At 40.4% G+C, this 13,046-nt stretch overlaps 1 protein-coding gene across 4 annotated transcripts in view; it reads left to right on the forward strand.

Annotated features, from left to right (window-relative positions):
* Positions 1-13,046, forward strand: part of IL12RB2 (interleukin 12 receptor subunit beta 2) — a 70,068-nt gene that overhangs the window by 27,990 nt on the left and 29,032 nt on the right. For 2 of the 4 annotated variants that reach the window (XM_074334922.1, XM_074334921.1), the window contains 2 exons: positions 1,814-1,936; positions 3,264-3,343. In XM_074334922.1, the coding sequence (XP_074191023.1) occupies positions 1,814-1,936; positions 3,264-3,343 (203 nt within the window). The remainder of the gene's footprint in view (positions 1-1,813; positions 1,937-3,263; positions 3,344-13,046) is intronic. The other 2 variants (XM_074334919.1, XM_074334920.1) reach the window with 2 other exon arrangements.

Raw genomic sequence — 13,046 nt, forward strand, 5'->3', positions numbered from 1 at the left:
GATACGCCTGCTAATCGCAGAAGCAACAACACATGACTCGGTTCTGATTTGTTTGTTGCACACATTGTTTCACAGAATCCTAGAATCTTGGGATGTTAAAGTTGAAAGAATTCCTGAAGTCATTTAGGCCAATCTTTTGCTTAACTTGGGATCTTTTTTTTTTTTTTTTTAATTTTTTATTGGTGACTCTAGTTATCCCTACAATATTTCCCTTTGCATAGGAGGTAGTTTCATCTCAGGAGAGCTGACTTCCATTTCTCAATATTTGTATATTTAATCATTTGTACCCATTTGTTTTGTAATCCAAAAAAACGTGGACAAATTGGCCTATGACTTTCCTTTCCTCACCTGCCTATAATAGTTTTATCTATCTTTTGCTAGGTGACACTGTGGTTAGAACTTTAAGTGATTTTGTGGGAGCTAAGTGCCAAAAATTATCTTTAATATTAGCCCTTACATTGCTTTAAGCAGCAGTGGTTTCACACCCTTGGTCATGAATAGTTACACTTTGAAATGCATGCAGATTCAATTAATAATATCTCTCCCATAGCAGCTTACACTGCAAGAGAGCACCATTAAAATTTCAGTTTCACTTGTAATGTCTCCTTTGAAGAGAGTATGATTCTAAAATTCGATTGTTAGCTCTGTTATAATATGGTAGGTTGTAGATCTTTAATGAGGCAATGAGTGTTCCCTTTAAATTTCTTACCAATATGTAATTAACTGAAGACATTTAGCTCAATGGAACAAGTCCACTGGCTTTCACACTGAGCATACCCAAGTTTCCATGTCCTGCTTATGTGTCAATGTCTGGATTACCTAGTTTGTGAAGTGTTCAGATCTTTGCTCAACATAGTGAACTGTAGTGGAAGAGCACGGTCCTTGGAGGCAGTTAGATCGGGCTCAGCTCTCAGTTTTGCCATTTACCAGCTATACGTCATTTGTAAATAATTTAGACTTTGTCAGCTGTAAAACAGGTGCAATCACACACCCCTGCAATGTGTGAGGATTAAGTGAGATAAAGTATATAAAGCATCCAAATATTACCTGGCATATAATAAGTGGCTAATAAATGTCAGGTTCCCTTGCCTTCTGTGGCCTGTGCTTTTTTCCTTTTTTTGCATCTGGACTAGCAGAAAAGTCCTGACTTGATTCTTGGGTCACTCTTCATAGTCCTGAAGGATTGAGAGCATTTTCAGATGTTTTATGTAGGTATGCCTTACCTCTAACTCCTCACTGCAAGGGTAAATAGTACCACTGGTGGAAGGGAAGGGGGTAGAAAAGAAGTGAATATTTAGAGAAAACAAAGGAAAAGACAGTACAAGAGGCAGGAAGAGGCAGTGACAAAGGAAGAGACTAGAACACTAATAAGGCATACCTAATGTGGAATGCAAATTCTACAGAGAAATCATAAGCCTTCTCAGAGCCAGGCAACTGCATGATACAGAGGGAAAACCACAGACTATGCAAATAAACAGACCTGTGTTCAAAGCCCAGCTTCTCTGATTATAAGTTCTGGGATCTTGAACAATTCCTTTACCTCTCAGCACTTCAGTTTTCAAATGAAGAAAACAACAGGTAAATTTACTGAGTGTTTACCATGTGTCAGCACTCTGCTATTCATTTAAATACTCGCAACAGCCTCAGGTACAGAATTATGATCTTCAATTGACAGATTGAAGATCAGAGGACACTGGCTTAAAGACGTGGTTAATATTTATTCAAAATCACAGAGATGGAATTTGCTCATAGATGGTCTGGCTCTGGAGCTCACACTTTAACCACTGCACTCAAGCTATGTATGTCATGGCAGTGCGGAGGACATGGGACTTAACTGTGAATGGACCCACGTGGGACCTGCCCGTAGAATGTGCTGGTACATGCGCTTCTTTCCTTTCTGTCCTCCTCTCCTGGCTGCTTGTCTTCTGTTATCCAGGTGGGACTTAATTTTCTGGAAATTTCCATCAGGTTAAATGGAATTTGTTACCTTAAATACACTCTGTCAATGTTAAACAAGTTAGGTTGGGGCAATTAAAGCCTGCTTTCAGGGATTGCTTCTATTGATTCCATCCCTGGCTGTAAATGAAAACAAATCTGATAATGGGAGAAATAAAACAACAACTACTACTACTATTACTACTACTACTACTACTACCACCACCACCACCATGTTTCCCCGAAAATAAGACCTAGTCAGACAATCAGCTGTAATGCGTCTTTTGGAGCAAAAATTAATATAAGATCCGGTCTTATATAAGACCATGTCTTATATAATATAAAATAATATAAGACCGGGTATAATATAGTGTAATGTAATGTAATATGATATAACATAATATAATATAATATAATATAATATAATATAATATAATATAATATAATATAATATAATACTGGGTCTTATATTAATTTTTGCTCCAAAAGACGCATTAGAGCTGATTGTCCAGCTAGGTCTTATTTTCGGGGAAACACGGTACTACTACTACTACTACTACTACACACACACACACACACACACACACACACACACACACATACGCACACACAGGTTGATTATTCAGTTTCAAGTATGTTTGATTGACTTTCTCAAATTAGGTCATATTTGACCGTTGTCTTAAAGATTGGTTGGTGGTTATTTTCTCTATCAGGTCATCCTGTGTTTTAGCATCAAGTAGATAATATTGCCTGCTTTGTTCCTTCATCATTTAACCAATAGTTACTATTACATTCTAAGCACTGTGCTAGGTAGGAGAAATATTAAGATGCATAAGATGGGCCTTCCTTTCAAATAGATCATTGTCTAATGACAATAAAACCAAATGATTATACAACATAAGGTCAGGAATGGAGATGAACACAAAGTTTATCATTTGTATTTTGTGCTTTTACAGGATCAAAAAATGTTTTCCATGTCATTTATGTCTTTATTTTTGGCTGAGAATTCTTTCTTCATTCCAATAAAAAAGAAATAACTACATATACTATCTTTGAGTTATTTTATTAATACATGTTTTAAGAGTGAGTTAGGAATCTAATTTTCTCATCATCACTTTTTTTTTAATTGTTTTTAGGTAACTGTGCTTTCTATCGCCAAAGATATACAAGTTCATTGTTTAACAAAAGAAAAATACTGGGGCACAAAGAAAATGGAAATTACCTTATAATCTTACTCTCCCAGAATCATGTATTAAATAACCCATGGACTTTTAAAGGTTTCATATTGTTTATATATGTGAAAATATGTTTTCTCCCCTTCAAAATAGAGCCTACCGGGATGTTAGATGTCTGGTACATGAAACAGAACATTGACTACAATAGACAACAGATTTCTCTTTACTGGAAGGTAAGTTGTCAGTGTCAACTTAAAATTCAGGAAAATTATTTATTTGTTTTTGTTTGTTTTATTTTGCTTTTATTGAGATATAATTGGCATGTAAAGAGAGCTAGATATTTGAAAAATATGTTTCAAGGACAGAAAATGACCTTTTATTTCCATAGTGGCTTTCATATGAGGCTTCAGAGACTTTTTCAGAGCTCATTGTCTCAGCCATATCATCATGATACTTGATTCAATATCAATTACTTTTGCCAGATAAGGGTGAGAGCTCTGAGTGAGTTCCTTCCTCCACACAATCACATCTTTCCTTCACCCACTTCTTCATCTTTTCCTCATCAAAGCCCCTTCCCATCCCCAAGCATGTCCACCCTCTGACACCATCTCTTCTGACTCTTGTCCCCTCTCTACCCACCCCCTCTCTCCTACGTACAATGCGCCCCAGCAACCATGCCGCCTGACTTACTCAGTTTTAGGGAAATTCAAGATGGGAAATCTGCGGGTATGGATATTTAGGAATATATTTTCTATAGTCATTGAAAATTGAGAGGGTGGACAGATAGCTGCCCTACCTCAGGAACACAAATAATAGTAGAAAATAATACAAATAGGAGCGGAAAGCTGCTTTTCCTCGGGAACAGTAGTAAAACAATAGTAAATTAAACAACCTTTCAGAAAACAGTGCAGCCTAATGTGATTACAGGATGTGAAAGTTTCACAAAGTGCTGAAAACAGGCACTGTTGTTTCCTTTAATCCTTAAAAAAACCCTGCGAGGCAGGTACTAGATCTCCCCACTTAAATACAAAACCTGAGGGTCAGAGAGAAGAAATTGTTCCCCAACATCACCCAGCTACTAAGTGCAGAGCTGGGACTGAAACGTGATCCGGAACTCTTTCTTCTACCCCTTGACTCATCTTTGTTGAAAGAAAATACGATTTGAATTGAGCTACTGATTGGCATGCTCATAATAAGAGGTGTTCAGGTGAGCTTTACTCCTCTGTATTTCCTTTATTCCCCCAAACCTCTCACTACACCCCTTCCAGTTATGGGTAAATAAACAGTTTGGGAACTAGAAAGCTGATAAGCACAAAACCGGAAGAGTCAGACTTATAAAGTCCTCTGACGGAGTTAGCGTGATAGGTTTTGATAGTTGCAGTCTTCTTCAGATTTGAGAAATGAGCTCTTTCTCCCTCTTTCCTTCCTCTCTCTTACCCACAAAACGTCTGGTATAAGAGGAGAGACTGCAGCTTGGTGAGTCACCATCAAGCTCTTTACTTTGAAACTAAAACGTGAGCTTAAAATTTATTTTAAAATAAAGCCATTTTTAATAGCAAGACAATTCTCAAAGCAAGAAATTGAAAGCGGTCATTTGTATGACTACTACAGAAGAACCCAGCTCAATTCTTGGCTATCGGTTTTCATTTTCACAAGTAAGCAACTGGTTAAAACCAAAATTCCTTCTCCCATGAAGATTCCTCCTCCCCAAATGTCCTCAACAGAGATCTGAAAAGATAAGCTGTTTTAGCCCCATTTTACTGCTCTCTACTCCAGGGTATGTCTCTGTAGAACGAGGTTAATGATACGACGTCTTGCCTGTGTCACTGACAAGACTTTTGTGCGGATCTATAAATGAGAGGACACAAACTTAGAAAACTCCCTGGTCCCACCAAAGAACAACTGAGTGGCACTACTTCATGAATTGTTACCCTAGCAGGGAAAACTACACACCCGGTGTTGTGCCTGGGTGCTTCTCACTGTAACAGAGAGAGTTTGGAACAGGTGTGATCATGGTACTCATGAAACAAGTATCAGAGCGAAGTCAGAATAAGCCGTTGGCCACAGGCAAGGCTCAGCACACGTACACATGCAGATTCTTCTCTGCTTCTCATTTTGATCTTGTCCAGAATGCTGACACATCTTAGGTTCTAAAATGAGGTTTTGGAATTCAAAGGGACTTTAATCCTCTTCTAGTTCACCTTTCCGCTCATAAACATTGTACCTGCTCCAGCCAGGACAGACAGATGTCTCTGCTGGGATCCTCTTAAAATAGAATTCCACTTCGAAGGCTGTCCATGCCAGAATCGGCATCTCTTATTGTTAGAAAACCTTTCCTTCTATGGAGTCAGAATTGTAGATGGCTTTGGACTGGGACTGGCTCGAATAAGACACCCAAAATGCCAATACTATAAGCTTCTATAACTGGACACCAGATAGTAGCCAGGACAGAGCACCTTTAAAACCTTCAGTGACCGTCCAGCCTGAGAGGCTCCTTAAGGAAAGTTGGATCTGGTCCTCAGCTTTGCAAGTGCGTTACAGGATGAAGTCCGTTATGCCCAAATCCTGGGCTTCTTCAGTGGCTCCAGATAGGCCACTCACCTGTGAGTGGGGATAAAACACCAACCAGAGTTCTGAGATGAGCAGGCCTGCTTTGGACCACAGAATCACAGACCTCTAGAGCCAAAGGGAATTTAAGCAGTAATTCAGTCCCACCACCATTTTACAAACATGGAAACAAGTCTGGCAAGGGGAAGTGATTTTTAATGAGAGGATTTGGGGTCAGAGGGTGCTTGCTCATTACTGAGAGCCTTTCCCGGGCAGAAATCACTGGCCCTTCTGTTTGGAACCACTCCTGTCCCACTAGTATGAACGGGGCTTCCTTGGGCCACTCTCAGGCAGGCTTGGGAATTTGCCAGGGTGGTGGCATGACGCAAGGGACTCATCTAAATGTCAGACGAGAAAAAAACGCTGCAGTCAGATTAGGTGCTTTGTGGTGGGACCCAGGTCAGACCTCACTGAGGAAAGGAAGCAAAGATATATGTGTGATGGGTTTTTTTGTGTTTGTTCTTTTTTTAACTGTGATTAATACTGGGAAACCCAATGAGGGGACACCTCGACACTGCAGAGGGGAATTTCAGGTCTTAGCCCCAAAGGAAGCCCCAAGTAAAACCCCATTATCCTGTGAACAAAGTGAGAGCACGTTTTTCTTGAAGTTGGGGAAACCTTTCATTTTTGCAGGATGTTTACATTAGAGGAGAACAACCAGGAGCTGAATGGGCACAGCCCCTGTGTGTGTGGGTAAGCGTGTGAGTGTGTATGTGAGTGATGTGTGTGCATGTACATGCGTGTTGTATATGTGTGTGAATACAAAGGGTATGTGTGAATATGTGTGTGAATGTGTGTGAGACTTATATGTGTGAGGGATATGAGTGAGTGTGGGTATGTATATATGAATACATGTGTGAGTGTTAAGTGTATGTATGTGAATGTCTTAGTCCATTCGGGCTGCTATAACAAAACACTACAAACTGGATGGATTATAAACAACAGAAATCTATTTTGTGAAGTTTTGGAGGCTGGAAGTCCAAGATAAGGGTGCCCGCATGTTCTGGTGAAGGGCCCCTTCTGGGCTGCAGACTTCTTGTTATATCTTCACATGGTGGAAGGGGCTAGGGAGCTCTTTTATAAGAACATAAATTCTATTCATGAGGGCTCCACTCTCATGATCTAATCACCTCCCAGAGGCCCCACCTCCTAACACCATCACATTGGGCATTAGGATTCCAAAATGTGAATCTTGGGGACACAAATATTCAGACTATAGCAGTGAGTGAGTGTGAGTGTGCAGAAGATGTGTAAGGGGGCATTTGTGGGTACAAGTGTGCGTGTGAATGTGTGCAAATATCTGTGTGTCTGCAAGAATGTGAGTGTGTGAGTGTATGAGAGTGAAGGAGACCTTTGCTTTGTTGTACTGGTTCCCACATAATTACTCATTTTCCTACACCTTGGTTTCTCCCAATAGCTCCATTTCCTCAAAAATATCCTGTATTATTTTTTACCCTAGTTATTTTTAAGAGGAAAAGTACTTTCTATGTTGAAGCCAAAAAATACAACCTAATCCATGAAATACAATAAAAATACTTGGGTATTGTTAAAACAACAAATGCACTAACAAGTAGAAAGTGTTGCTCTGTCACAAACAACCCATTTTGTGTGAGCCCTTCACATGGGGCTTTTATTAATAGCAATCCTGTCCCTCAGATTCCCTCTATTACCTCCTTCTGTGCAAAGTTTCATCCTGTTTCCTTTGCTTTGATTAGCATTTCAATCCATGAGTTCAGTACACTTTCCTTCCAGTTAATACAACATGTATCCTTTAAGAAGAAAATCACCTTGGATGGATGGATGGATGGATGGATGGATGGATGGATGGATGGATGGATAGAAGATAAATACATAATGTATGAAAAGATATGACAATGGGCAAAGCCACATTAACCTTTCTAGTTTTCTCTGTTAATTTCTTCAGAGTCCTCTCACTGTCTTGATCATAGCAAATCACAAACTTTCTGAAATTGTGGTTGAGGCTATGGGTCTGGAAGAGAAATAGCTGTGTAAATAAAGCTGAATTTGTCCCTTCCTTCATTCAAGCAAACAAATATACTGAAGCCACTCGTTAGTATACCAAGGATGTGGAAGTGCACAAGACAAATCCAGTCCTCACGTCCTTGAACTCACAGTACAGCAGGACAGGAACAGGAGTAGGCACTCAGGCATTAAGGGGGAGTTCAAGATTCAGCTGGAGGGATGATGATGGTCAGGCTCACCCAGTAGAGCCAGGCAATGGGAGAGATGTAAGAGATGACCTCTCAGAAGACAATACTAGAGCTGAGTCCAGAAGAACAGGTGAGCCAGGAGTAGGGTGGGAGCACGTTTGGCAGGAGACCCTCTGGGGTCTGTGGTTTTAGCATGTAAAGATCACGGCAGTGAAGCACCATCCCATAGAAATATGATGCAAACCACAAATGCAAGTCACATGGGCAAATTGAAATTTTCTCGTAGCCACATTGAAAAAACAAAACAAAAACAGGTGTAATTATTTTTAAAAGATATTTTATTTAACCCAAATATATTTGCAATGGTTTCACTTCAACCTATAATGGGGATTTTGAAATTACGAATGAGTTGTTTTCCATTCTTTTTTCCTACTAAGTCTGTGAAAAATGGGGTGTCTACTAAGCGTCAGCCCAGCACAGTGGCTGAGTGTTCACCCTCCAGCTAGCAGCACATCTCAGTTCTGAGAGGCCACCCTTCCAGGGCTCCGCAGCTTCCTGTGGCTAGTAGCTCCCTACTGTGATGGACAGCGCAGCTCTTAGGCTTTGGCAAGTAGCACGGAAGAGAGTTAGGGAAGCTCTCGGTTGCAAAAGTGGGGAAAAGATGTAGTATTTTTTTATTAATTTGTTAAATGAAGTAACCCATTTTAATAAACAGCTACCCTCAAACCACGGAGGGTCAGAAGAAAGAGGAAATAACAGGCCCCATACACCAGCCTCAGAAAGACTTCTGGACTGCAGGTAGCTTCGTCAGCACATTTACTTTGTCCATTTCTCCCTATATTTCTCTATGTCATTTGAAGAATATTCCAACCAATATCACAGGGCACTGAAGGGATGAATTCTTTGGCCTCTTCATTGAAAGAGATTCAGTAAAAGTAGACAGTATTATTTGTAACCTGATTTATATTGATGTAGGACAAAAGCCTATTGTGAATCCCCAGGGAACACTGGCTGCCAGGAGCCTGAGGCCCTTGTATAATTATAGGAGGTATCTAATCTCAGAATCAATATTTAACTACAAAAGTAGCAGATGGCAAGATTTCAATAGTTTTATTCCAGTATTCACCTCTATGTCCTTCCGTTTCCCAAGCCTTGTCCTACCACAGGCTGGCACAGCGTTTCAGAAGGTAGATTCAGAAAGAACTGGTTGCTTTTTTCCTTGCTTACTAGTCACACACATTATACCAGCTATAATGGAGGGATTTCTGGCTGGATAGCAGAATGGGGTCAATGACAAAGATAAGAGGGTAGGTAGCAGAGAATTCACAGAAGACCGAAAACAGGTGGAAGGGGAGTTAAAGTTTTGCTCTTACAAAAGTTTCCATGATTTTGCTGTTTTTCTAGCTGTAAAACAAGATAGAAATTATGCGTGAGGTATGACTATCAATTAATCAGTTCAGTGAAGCAAAACACCTGGGAAATGTCTACAAAGTACTAGCATGACAGCAGTTAAGAGTGCATTCTCTAGATAGAGCTATGCAAACTGAGTTCAAGTTCCAGTTTTACCACTTAATGGCTGTTTGTTCTGAGCAAGGTGCTTAACCTCTCTGTGCCTTATTTACCAATCGAGTAAAGTGCAGATAATAATAGTATATACCATATGAGTTTATTGTTAAGATTAATGAGAGAATTGTGAAAAGTGTCTGGTAAGCCACTGTTAGGAGATAAACATTGTGTGTGACACAGGGTGTAAAGGTGAGCTAATAGGCTAGTGGGACGACAGATATATAGATCGATCATTTCAATAGTGATTTTTAAACTTCCAGATAAGGGTTGTCTTTTGAGTCACTCCTTCACTTGGACTGGGGTTGCTGAAGGCACTCATAAGTTCTGAAATCAAAGTACCCAGACTTAAACCCACAAATTATATGTACTTTGTAATCAACTGTATGACACTGGCGAGCTCCATATAGAACTGTGGCATACGCCGAGTCAAGACTGACAGAAGAGGCATATGAGTATGATGGGAAAAGTGCCAATTAGGAGGATTTTTATATTAGAGTGAGAGAAGGGAACTCACCCAGGGTCTTAAGATCTGTCATGCACCAAGCACTCTTTGAAACAGTTTGCTTCCATTAGCCCATGGGATTCTCCAACAAGCCTGTGCCATACATAGAATTATCCTCATTTTATCCTTAGGAAATCGGGCCTCAGAGGAGTAAAATAATTTGCCCAAGGTCACACAGCTGCTATGTGGTGGAGCAGGAAAGCAAAGGATCTTCCTTTCCCCCTCCAAAAAAACCTAAGCCAGAAAACCTAAATTTACTAATTTAAATCATTTCCCACAGGACAGAGCAGAAAGAAAACTGAAGGAGAGCAGCAATAGGAAAGCTTTTCCTTTTTAGCATACTCTTACCAATAGAAGTGGGTGACAGTGACAGTAGGAATACTGGCTTGGGACCAGCCTCAGCACTGCCCAAGAAGCTACAAGAAGTACTACCAGGTCTTTAAGAGTAAATCCCAACGATGCCAGAAATAGTCCTGACATCTCCTTCCTCTCTCACATCCACCAGGGGGCGCACTAAAATCTCACATTACTTTTCTGTAGAGACTACTTGGGTCAGTTTCTTAACCTCTCCAAGCTTCAGCACCCTCATCAGAATGGGGAGTTATAAAGACTAAATGTAACAATTGTTGTAAAGCTCCTGATTCATGGTATGGCCCAATGAATGATAATTTCTCCCTTATCACCCACCCACATAAACAAATACTGGAGTAAAAATAAGTTCATCTGGAAAGACCCAACTGGCTCCTCAGGTCACAGTCTTCTGGGTTCACAGCTTGTCTCCTTGTGACTCAGGGCCTGTTGTCTCTGGAAAAAAAGAATTCTGGATCTCCACCCTCCCCAAATTGCTCATGTCATGTCTGCTGTCGATGCTCCATGTCAGAATGTACCACAGCCTCACAAGTAGAGAAGCTCCTTTGCAACTTTGGGCCAGAAGAGTGACTGGGGATCCCAACTATGAAACATGGTGACTCAGACGTACCAGTTCATTGTCTCAGACTCACCAATATAAGGAGCAGAGGGGTCACTAGTTTAGAAGTCAGGAGCCCTGGATTCCACTCTCACCTCCTTCATGTATCCCGTGAGTTTCCTTAAGCAAGTCACTTCAGGCTCTAGTTCTTAGTTTCCCCATTGATAAAGTGAAATGTTGGATCAATTGTTAATCTGGAGTATTGCTGCAGGTTCTGCTGTTCTGTGGTGATTATTCCATTCCGTCAGAGCCAAGTGTAATCCAGGGGTGATGGATTACATGCAAACTTTATATTGTTACTATTTTTTAAAACCAAACAAATTATATTGTTTTCAGTTGCTTCCGTTGCTATGAGCCCAGTTGGATAAATATCTGTCTTCCTATTGTCTTAATTGAATTTTTTTGTTCCATGGACCCTGTTGGCCAAGTTAGGCTCGTTTTTTAATTTGGTTAAGGAGATCAATTACCTGAGAGAGGTTAACCTTAATCCCAAAGCTTGAGCTTGACATTTTATACAAGCATATCTCACAGGATACCATGTTTATTTGTCTAACTACCTCAACCCCACCCTTACCTTCTCACTGACATTTTCAACTCTAAAATATAGGATATGGAAGGGAAAATGCAAAGGTATGGATCGAGGCTCTTTGCTACCATCTGGGAACCTTCACTCATCTTTTAGATCCACACCTCTGTTTACTGTGATCAGCTAGATTTCCACTGCAGTGACTAGGCAAGGTCACTGGATCCAAGATGACTTGACATTTCCCCCTTCTTTCAGCACTCTCCTGTAGGATTGAATGAGATTGCTGAGGTGTCTATGAAGGATGATGAGAGGGTGATTATAAAGGCTGATGTGCAAGGCGTTTTTCCCAATAAGGGCTGTTTTCTTAGTTGTCAGAGCGGGACTGAAGCCTTGTGGGTCCCTGGCAAGAATGCGGAGCTTGGTGAATTCAGTTAACTCTGGAGGATGCATTAGGGTGGGGGTGCATAGAGTGGGGGTGGGATAATAGTCCTACCTCTGGACCTCCAGAGGAGACAGATAGGAAGAACAGAGGGACAGATAGCTGAGGAAATGATCTTCCTTAGCCAGCTTTTGTTTTAATTAATCCTGTTTTTTTTCTCCTATGACGAAGGGCCTGTTTATTATCAACAGTGTAGAATACCGCAATGTCAGAAGTATTCATTTATTTTAATTCACACAACAGGCTTATGAAATCAGCTGTGATGGGCATTTGAAATGCTAATTTTCTCGGTCCTTGCCAGTACACAAAGATGTTGTCTAGGGAAAGGATGACTGTACGCAAAAGAGCCCTCAGCAGCATGACACTTGTCTGGTGCATTGACCACGGTTCAAGATCTAGCTTGGGCCTTGTGGATCCAGAGAGGCACTTAGACAGGACCTGCATTAATCAAGCTCTCAGAGACTAAAATATAATAAAAAACTGGGTGTTCATAGATTAATTTATAGTGAAAAATACAGCTGTTGGGCCAACCAGAAGGCTTGAGTCAGCAGATAAGAACATTCTCTCTCAGTATACTAATTACTTTGGATGCCAAATTATAATCAGAAGAGTAATTTATTCACTTAAAGTGAAAAATACAAATTTTAAGTGAACCAGATGTTCATGTTAGCTCAGTCTCTTCTGACAAATAAATTATGTAGGAAACCAAATTATTAGAAGATTGCTTAGGGAGTAGGGAATCAGAGAAAGGGGTAGTTGCCAATCCCAAGGTGTGTCTTTCTGCAGCTTGAGGCTACCCCACACCCCATGTAAAGAACAGCCTTGCTAAGAAAACTATAATGCCTGAGACTGGTGACCTAAGCCTTCCTCTCCCTGCACTAGGCATGGGCGGGCACTGTGAGGTCTGGCCTTGGCAGCTCTCCATTTTCATTGCTTGTTTACCATGGTCCTTATCCAAACAGGGTTACAATACAAATTAATTAGTTTTCTGCTTACTTTCTTGGATTGTTCCTAAATGATCTCAATTGGAATTTTTGTAGTTTCAAAAACTCATTAGTCACACATTTATAAACAGTGTCTCAGTTTCCTAGCACAGAGAGTTAATCCAATTCACTAAGTATGGATTTTACTAGTTCAGCTCTTGAAAATCTTATGTTT

This window comes from Rhinolophus sinicus, linkage group LG06 (assembly GCF_036562045.2).
Source record: "Rhinolophus sinicus isolate RSC01 linkage group LG06, ASM3656204v1, whole genome shotgun sequence".
NCBI classification, from domain to species: domain Eukaryota; kingdom Metazoa; phylum Chordata; class Mammalia; order Chiroptera; family Rhinolophidae; genus Rhinolophus; species Rhinolophus sinicus.